Source organism: Argopecten irradians, chromosome 6 (genome assembly GCF_041381155.1).
Source record: "Argopecten irradians isolate NY chromosome 6, Ai_NY, whole genome shotgun sequence".
Classification (NCBI taxonomy): domain Eukaryota; kingdom Metazoa; phylum Mollusca; class Bivalvia; order Pectinida; family Pectinidae; genus Argopecten; species Argopecten irradians.
In genome coordinates this window covers 12,665,179-12,674,806 of record NC_091139.1, presented here as the reverse complement: position 1 = coordinate 12,674,806, position 9,628 = coordinate 12,665,179, and the positions used below count along the sequence as shown (strand labels likewise).

At 34.7% G+C, this 9,628-nt stretch overlaps 1 protein-coding gene across 2 annotated transcripts in view; it reads left to right on the top strand.

The window, feature by feature from the left end:
- Positions 1–115: 115 nt before the first annotated feature.
- LOC138325019 (proteasome adapter and scaffold protein ECM29-like) overlaps positions 116–9,628 on the top strand; it is a 39,936-nt gene continuing 30,423 nt past the window's right edge. For both annotated transcript variants that reach the window (XM_069270357.1, XM_069270359.1), the window contains exons 1-14: positions 116–237; positions 1,857–1,987; positions 2,340–2,456; positions 2,993–3,111; positions 3,342–3,491; positions 4,209–4,460; positions 4,764–4,805; positions 5,518–5,596; positions 6,010–6,126; positions 6,891–6,976; positions 7,258–7,336; positions 8,028–8,144; positions 8,716–8,838; positions 9,518–9,621. In XM_069270357.1, the coding sequence (XP_069126458.1) occupies positions 216–237; positions 1,857–1,987; positions 2,340–2,456; positions 2,993–3,111; positions 3,342–3,491; positions 4,209–4,460; positions 4,764–4,805; positions 5,518–5,596; positions 6,010–6,126; positions 6,891–6,976; positions 7,258–7,336; positions 8,028–8,144; positions 8,716–8,838; positions 9,518–9,621 (1,538 nt within the window). In that variant the 5' untranslated portion in view covers positions 116–215. The remainder of the gene's footprint in view (positions 238–1,856; positions 1,988–2,339; positions 2,457–2,992; positions 3,112–3,341; positions 3,492–4,208; positions 4,461–4,763; positions 4,806–5,517; positions 5,597–6,009; positions 6,127–6,890; positions 6,977–7,257; positions 7,337–8,027; positions 8,145–8,715; positions 8,839–9,517; positions 9,622–9,628) is intronic.

Sequence of the window (9,628 nt, the reverse complement as noted above, 5' to 3'; positions counted from 1 at the left end):
AAATATTCAATAAGCCTTAAGATGATTATTATGTTTAGCTACTTATTAGCATGTGTAGAAAGATTTACTCGATTTTATGCTGTAGGCGACCAATTGTCGTAAAATGTTATCGTAAACAAACGCATGTACTTCCGGTCAGAAGTGACGGTGAAAAATTAATTTTGTAGCGGAGACCGAAAGAAAGATAACCTGTTATATATCGTTAAATAAACAAAATGTCGGGTCAGGATGAAAGTGGTAAGTTAACTTATTTCTAATGAAGGAAAAGTAACAATAGATAAGTAGTTCAAATTCTTCATCGCTGAAAATGTTTTGGGTGGTCGTTTCGGTCCCACAATCTGAATCAGACGATGGACTTATTCTATTGCCATTGGTACACTGACTGATCGTTTCTCCATGCCATTGGTACACTGACTGATCGTTTCTCCATGACATTGAAACACGATTAGTTGATCCAAGGTTGGACCAATATAAAAACGACATTAGTCAAAATCAGTTTATTCTCTTTCTGGAATTGCCAATATAAACAAATATACAAACAAATACACAACCCGCAAAACCCACTACATTTACAAGAAGGCCTACATGTACACGCAGCAGCACAGGATTGGCTCTTGTCTTTCCATCCCGACAAATGCAACATTATCAGCATCACACTTAGATGAAATGAAATACACCAACCTGCTAGTCGATACACTAGAACGTGTACAGTTCAGCAAATACTTATATAGGCATAACACTACAACACAACCTTTGCTGAGACAAATACATAAACAGCATCACATCAAACGCAAACAAATCACTAGGTTTCCTTAAACGCAATGTAAAAGTAAACTTGTCACACATCAAAGAACACGCATACAAGGCACTTATACTAGCCAAAACTGGAATACTGCAGTCTGCTCTTTCATATAGAACCCCTTCCATATGCAAGTTGGTGGTTTTCCCCTCCGACGTGATAATGTGAATCATGCACTGCATGGGAAGATTAAAGCTCTTACTTGTTCATTTTCTTTTCTATTTCAAGAACAAGACATAATTTAAAAACAAAAGGACATACTTTAAAGTAGACCTTAACTCCTCATTGAATTAAACAAACACTTGTACTTACAGCATAATGCATGAGCTGGTCTGACAAACTAGACATTCACTGGAAAAAATAACTATAAGATGCTTTGATCTGATAATTGTCTAGCATAATAAAACTTTCAATTTAAACACAACTCAAAAATTCGGATTTGAGCGATGATTTTCTGTGTCCATGAAGGACCATAGGCCTCCAGGGGTACTGAGTATGCAAATCTTATGATTTTGCGCCATTTTTTAACGTAAATGTGATGTCATGATTCCTTTGCTTGGTAGATATTTTGACTGCATTCCATAGCGCTTAATTTTCAAAAGATTTAGAAGTGTTATTTTTAAGAAATCAAACAAATTTTAAGTACTCCTGTAAATTTATTTGCATTAGTTAAATATATTAGTGCTTCTTGTTTCTGCTAAGAGCATCACCTGAGCAACTCATTAACTGGAACAAGTTAAACCGCAGATAGGGAAAAATTTTTGCCATGCATGCAGGTCATCGATCTCAATATGTACTTGTGCTCACATACATGTTACCAGAACAGAGCTTCGATTTTTGACACGCTTCGCGCATCAAAAGAGCTTCACTCCTATTAGATAAAAAGATGGAAAAAAGTATATCTACCATGGATTTGTTGCCTTTTAGTTTTACTTTATATTTGCTAACTATTTAAAGTATTTTGATCGTTATTGACACATTATATAATTATTGTCATATTAGATGTTAAATTTTCCGTGTATTTTCCCATATATGATTTTGAGATATTTATTTTCAGCCCTAATTGAGAGGGTGTTCCTACGTATAGGATCTGCTGAAACAGATGAACAGTTTCAGACAGCACTTGGGAAATTTCTGTCACCAGTTATACTGAAACTGAACAGCTCAGATGAGTCAGTCAGAAAGAAGGTAAATTGTTTCTCCCTGTAGAAATGAATATTAGAAGATATGGTAAAAATTAAAATTCAATTAGGACCTTAATTGCTACTTAAGTAAATGTGAAAAACCATCATGACATCATGACCAAGTTAGATGGTGTCATCAACAAATAGTTCCTTTTCAAACAACTTGAATTCTTAAAGTGGTGTAAAATCTGTGATTAACACCAAAATCAGTTTGAAATACTTAAAAAAAAATTATAATTGTTTAATAATTTTTTGAGTTCAACAATTTTACTGTTGCACATTGAAAAAAAAACAGAAATTCACAAACTGCATCGTATAAAAGTAAATTTATATTATTTCTTGAAATTGATTTGAAGGTGATGGAGCTATTGGTACATATCAATAAGCGTCTGAAAAGTCGCCCGAATGTGCAGCTTCCTGTCGACACACTAATTACACAGTTCCAGGACCCGACTGCGTCATCAATCATAACGGTACAAATTTAGTATATCTGACAGCTACCTTGTAGTTAAATCATTGAGGGAAAAATGTCAAAAGATGAAACGTCTATGTTACAAAATGTGATTTTTTATGTATCAGTGGTACAGTGTATATTTTGAATCAACATTTCTAAAAACGATTAATAAAATAATATTTAACTTTGTTGCAAAAAAAATCAGGATTTGTTTAGTTGTATAAAAAAAAGATAATATATACCTATAATATTTACATACCCCAATATGCATGCACTATAATACAGATGCAGAAAAATGAATGTGATTACTAGGTAGGTATGTAGTTATTGAGGACTGCAGGTTCATTTAGCCCTTTTGGCAGATGTGAAATATGAGAGGCAACCAGTTACAACTTCCAACAGGTATTGAGAGATGTCAATGCTGAGGTTAAAAACTGGTAGGATCTGAAGCAGCTGATATGATCTGAAGGGATTTTCAGTAAATTTCTGCATGGAAACTTCTGTGTATTACAATCAATTGGTATGTGATCTTAATGTTTTTTTTTTTTATTTCAGAACTTTTCCATCATCTACATTAAGATGGGGTTTCCTCGTTTAGACAAAGAGAAACAAGCAACACTTGTGCCAGTCCTTATCAACTGTTTAAAGGGAAAGCCACAAACTCAGAGAGATAAGTAAGTCTATAGTTGATTTATTATCTGGTTAATAAGATTCTGTGTTAACCTCATTGGAAGGCTATCATTGTTTATTTATGCAACATAAGTATGTGTGTTATTATGAAAATGTAAGTTGTATGTTGGAGTGGACATACAAGTTCCTATTAACCTCACAACAGAATGCATGTAGTTTATTTGCAATCAGAATTAATTTGAAAATTCATTGCTATAAGTATGTGTTTGTGTAGTTTGTTACAGCTGTTGATACCAGCTATGCAGTACATTCAGTTCCCAAGTGATCCTAAACAACGACAATCAATGTACGGTCTGACGGACCAACACCAGACATCGGGTGTGTTACTGGACTATATGATGGACCTGCTTCTACTGCCGTACAGGTCAGTATTACCGGACACAACCAGAGGTACAATAATACAAAAGTTATTTATTACTATTTCTAGTAATTATCATACACACTGCAACAAAGTTAAGGGGAGGTACACTGGAATCACATTGTCCGTCTGTCTGTCTGTAGACACAACTTTGTCTGTAAACTCCTAAGCAACCAGACAGATTTTGATAAAATTTGGTTCACAGAACTCTGACATGAAGGGGAATTGAGTAAACTTTATTGGGTTCTGCATTGTCCCCTACTAATGGAGTTATTATTAAATTTGTGCAGCGGGCGATATTAGTCGTCCACTCTGTCAACAGTTCTAGTTAATACTTCTAGTAATTATTATATTTTCATTTTGAAGACTTTGATTTGAGATCTTCTCATTGACTTGGATAAAAAATAATATCTGCTCTATTTACGTCAAGATTATTCCTTTAGCCCTTTGGAACATTTAAGCATTTCAAATGAAGGAATAACATCTCTTTAAAAACTAACCGCTGTTCAGTATGTAAGTTTGTAGTTGTCCACAGAGGATCTGTTATAGTGAAAATGTGTCAGCCATTCTGAGGAGGCTATATCCTCTGCTTAGTTCACTCTAGATTACCTCCCTTTGTGGTTGTGTCCATGAAGCAGTCATTTATACTAAGCTGATGGATTGCAACATATATAAGTTCAGTCCTTTTATTTTTTTGAAACCCTGAATTATCTCCCTTTGTAGTGCCCATGTGGCCGCCGTTCAGAGCAGACCGTCGTCTGCTCAACCTGATTCGACCCCTCCAGCTCCAGCCCCGGTGACTCCGCCCGGTCTCAGTGAGCAGTCCTTCAAACGGGTGACGGGAGACAATGCTCTTACACCTGAGGGACTAGAAAAGGCAAAGATTGGAGTACTGAAGTTCCTAGGGGCAGGGATACTGGCCGAGGAAGATGTCATCTGTCACTATGTCATAGCAGCCGCAGATACCAGACACAGGTTTGGAGTTATGACTGTTGTTATAGTAATGTACACACAGACTTAATTATAAATCAGTCAAATCAATTTCTATTAAAATCACTTTTTACATGTCTTGATTGCATGGCTGATGTAAACTTTTATGTCTGTGCAGATTAAAGTTTCAGGAGTTAAGTGAGGAGAAGGAGATAGATAAGAAGGTTTATATCAGTTTTTAAAAAAGCTGCCATGTTGATTTTAGTTGCTTGTTAATAACCTCTTATTTTTCTTAATTATCAAATCTATGAATCTGACTTTAAAATGCTTATTTTGGTGTTGTTTCAGTGTAGCAACAGCTGCTGACTTGGAATTAAAAAGGATATTAGGGTAAGAAATTTCATGGAAGAATTTAACATACCTAGTCAGACAATACCTCAAAAATCTTTAGAATAGGCTTTAAATGTTCGTAGTAAATCAGATTGATATATAGAGCAGGTTATACAGCTGTATTGCACTTCCTCTGAACATTTAGTCTGTTGATCTTTAGTCAGAAAATGAACTGCACTCATGGTGTTTGTAAAGTAAATAACATATACATTTTATATTATATTGTAAATATGGAAATATTCACTGTCAAGTGTTTAATTTACCGTATTCGACCAAATATGCGCCCATGTCCCTATAAGCGCCCCTCCCCCTTTTTGAGGCCTCAATTTCAATTACCCATGCATAAATAAGGACCAAAATTACATAAAACGGTATAGATTTGCAATAATTTCGACTTATTAGCACTTTTTCATTTTTATCAATTTTTTGAGCGCCCTGGGCGCTTATTGGGTCGAATACGGTAATTTGCAATTGGTGCATATTACTGATTTGTGACTTTGTTATTACATGTATAAATATAGTTTTCATGTATATACATGTACCCTAAACTTGTACATATTTTATGTACATACAAATGCGCGGAGGAAAGTTATGCAGTAATAAATCATCCTTGTAATGTAAATTTCCCTGTTTACATTAACTGATAATTACGCTTGTCACATTTCTAGTGTAAGACACCTATGCTTCTTACACAGCTGTTTTATTGATTTAGGAGTATAGACTGGAATAACCAGGCCATTGTAAAGAAACTGTTCAGTGTGTTCCAAGGCACAGTCGACATCAAGGGCAAGGTCAGTTCTAACTTTGATCTCTGGTATGGACTTAAAAACCTTAAGTCATAGATTTTCAATAGCAATATTGATCCTTTTGTGTTGTTCCCTCATGATTTGTATATATTGTTCAAAAATCAGATTCATCAGTTATGATGTGAGATGTTATGCAGTCATGTAGACTATTTGCTGCAGCTTATCGACCTATATTTCAAGTTATCATCATAGTATAAGCAGATCACTTAGCTACTGTAGTTGGTGATCATAGTAGATCACTTAGCTACTGTAGTTGGTCATTGGTATTTCAGGCATTTTAGTGTTTCCAATGTCATTTTCACTTGTAACCCTTCGATTTAAAATAAATAAATTACCAGGTGTATGTATATATAAACAATATAACATCTGGTAATAATTTTTTATTTTCTCTTCAAAAGGTGGAGACAAAAGCAGAATTAAAAAGAAAACCCGCGTGCACACGAATACGACTGAAAATTTTCCCCTACTTTTTGAAATCGCGAGAAGCCTGTAATACGTTTCCTTCATGTGTACAGGTGTGTATGAAAACATTATAAGGACTTATTATTATATATTAGACATGCTCCGATTTTCCACAATTCTCATTGGCTGCTACACTATCACATGGACGGCGATATTTAGTATATTGACTCGATGTTTCGTTTTTAGAAACACCGAGTTGATATTCCTATTGTGACATCACTCCCAAGTCAATATTTGTGATTGTGACATCACCATACCCCAAAGTTAAGTTCTTCGGGAAGATGTGGTCGAGCTATTCTCCATGCATTTCTATATTAATTAACACGAAGCAAACATTTTATAATAATTCTCATAAAGAAATGAATCATTCTTTGATTCTACCAGGGCGTTACAACACTATATTGACCTCAGCAAAGGTCCAAATTGTTATGTAATGGTAATACAGTGAAAAGGTCATGATATATAGTAACAAGGCCATGTTAATGAGTCACCAATATCAAAAACAGCCAAAAGGTCTCTATAACTAATTACTGTATGTACATATATTTGTGCAATAATAATATGTTGGGACATCTTAACCACTTGACCACTGCGGCCCCCATGTGCTGTACCTGAATTAAATGCAATGATGTTAGGCATGAAAATTTAATTAGAATATCTCTTAATTAAATGTTGTAGTCATCACTAATATCCCCTCTGAAGTATTTCATTGTTACTAAAAATAATCATGATTTTAAGATTTTTTTTGTATTTGTTTTCTTTTGTCAGTGGAATCTATTTCAAATAATATTGGATTAAAATTTGTTTTTGGTTTTAGGTGATCTTTGACTGTTTGTATGGACAGACAACTAATGGAAAACTCAAGATGATGGCAACACAATTTGTACACCACCTTTGTCTACAGTGAGTGGTAGATTTCCTTATTAGATTACCACAGTGTATTATAATGATTGTTTTAATGTTTTAAAGGGAGACTAATTGTGTTTTAAATTAAATCACACCTGTAATTATACAAGACTAAAGATTATCAATATTATATTATTTATTTTACTGGTAGTAACTGATAGGAATTATAAGTCACAATTTTCATCAGATATTTACTACTAGTAATTTCTATTACTTTTGTTAATTATACCTGACAAGTGATATAATATTAACACCATTTTGTAATATTTATTTGGCAGCTGTACTGACGGCAAGTTCACACCAATCGGCCCGGTGCTACTATCAGGCATGGTCAAACTTGTTGGGGAGGCTAAAGAGGTAAGTTGTCATTATCAGGGTTGGAGAGGCTTAAAAGGTGCGTTAGTATTATCCGGGTTGGGGAGGCTAAAGAGGTAAGTTGTCATTATCATGGTTTGGGAGGCTAAAAAGGTAAGTTAGCATTATCAGGGTTTGGGAGGCTAAAGAGGTAAGTTATCATTATCCAGGTTGGGGAGGCTAAAGAGTTAAGTTATCATTATCAGGGTTGGGGAGACTAAAGAGGTAAGTTATCATTATCAGTGGGAGTTGGGGGCTAAAAGGTAAGTTATCATTATCAGGGTTGGGGAGGCTAAAAAGGTAAGTTATCATTATCAGGGTTGGGGAGACTAAAGAGGTAAGTTATCATTATCAGGGTTGGGGAGACTAAAGAGGTAAGTTATCATTATCAGGGTTGGGGAGACTAAAGAGGTAAGTTATCATTATCAGGGTTGGGGAGGCTAAAGACATATTAAGTTATCATTATCAGGGTTGGGGAAGGCTAAAGAGGTAAGTTATCATTATCAGGGTTGGGGAGGCTAAAGACATATTAAGTTATCATTGTCAGGTTTCACATTCTTTTTCTCTCATACTTGACAGGGTTATTATATTGTTGATAGAAAAATATTTGAATTGACAATGAAGAAAAGTTAACAGTAGCCTGACTCTAGCTAACACAAATCCTACAACTGTTTATCTGTTTTTTTTTATAAAGGATGCTAAATTACGAGGTTTGGCCTATGTGGCAGCTGGCAAGATTGTCCGACGGGTCCCACAACTTGTCAGTAAGGACATTAGCATTGTCCAGAAATTTTTTGATGCCATGTGTCAGGTAAGTTGATTTAGAATAGATTAATTCTGTTTTGTCCTGCCTTGATATGGAAAAGAAAGTCTCTATTTAATTGTAGCTATATATATTTGACCATCTTATTTTCCATTTCCACACCTTGAAGGGACATAATACAAAATTTGCAATTATGAAGTATATGGTATTGGTAAATTTTGCTGGATATTTATTTTCCCTTTATCTGTAAGTTCACAGAGAGCAAGGAATTCTAATCACCAGCAAAATATTCAGAAATTCATTAATGTACCTCAGAACAAATAGTTTAAAGAATTCTAGAAATCAGTTTACCACAGGAAATTATTTATTTTGAAATCGAATTGTGTAATGCATGTAATCTTTGTAAATATGTGAACAATTTTAATTTTAGGATTGGATAGAGAGAGGATATTGAACATATTGAAATAACTGTTTCCATTAAGATATTTTCCAGATTATGTTGGTTTAATGTGCTATGTGTTATTTACATAAACCTATAAACATACAAGATTGTGTTCATTATAGTGTTCAAATTTACATTAATCAGTGATCATGATTGTTACATTATGTACTGTTATAGGAGGATACAGAAACACGAATCTCAGTACAGGAAGCCCTATCTCTGATGTCGGAGGCCTTCCAGAACATCACCGGTACCAACGCCACTCTGATGGAGGCTCTGATAATGCAGAACATCGACAAGGTAACTAGATAAGAGTTCAGCTTGATTAGGTTATGGAATTTGTTATAGTATGCCGTAGCTGACTTTGAAACTTGATATTAAAGTCTATATTACCGGGGATCTGTAGAGCTTTAGATTAAAGTGATGGGTCAGTGTCAAGTCGTGACAGACCAGAATCTTTCATTATCTCAGATTATTTTACAGTAGAACGCGTCCGCATTCAGCAGGTAGCCCTTAGCTCGGATTTAGTATAGTATGGAGCTGCAGTGTGGTGCATACAATATGAGAATAAAAGACATTTTATGGTGCTTTTCTGTATTGAGTGCTTCAGAAAGTGTTATGTAGACTGTGGCCATCTGTGTCAACCACCGACCACTCTTTTGTCTTATTTGTTGGTCATCATGCTTGAAAAAAATTGTAAATTTTATCTTAAAGCTAGTTTGAAAGGTTATCCAATCATAATTTTGATTAATATTTGTATTATATCATTAATATTTTTTTTAAATGAGAAGACGGATTCTAAGTTTAGAACTTGAGTCTAATCCCATATATAATTGTGCCAATGAAATATGTTTAAATCAAATCAAATAAGATTTTCTATCATTCTGCTGGTTAACTATACAGTGTTTGTGAATCATAACTTACAGTTTTCTAATTTTGGCACTTCTGTAAATTGTCACCTTATTTGTGATTTTGGTAGGAGCAGCCTCAGGCACGTCTAATGGCTGTTCAGTACGCCAAAGCTGTGTTCCCCACTGACCACATGCCATCTAGATACATCCTGCTACTGGCCACAGGCGACAGGTAGGTG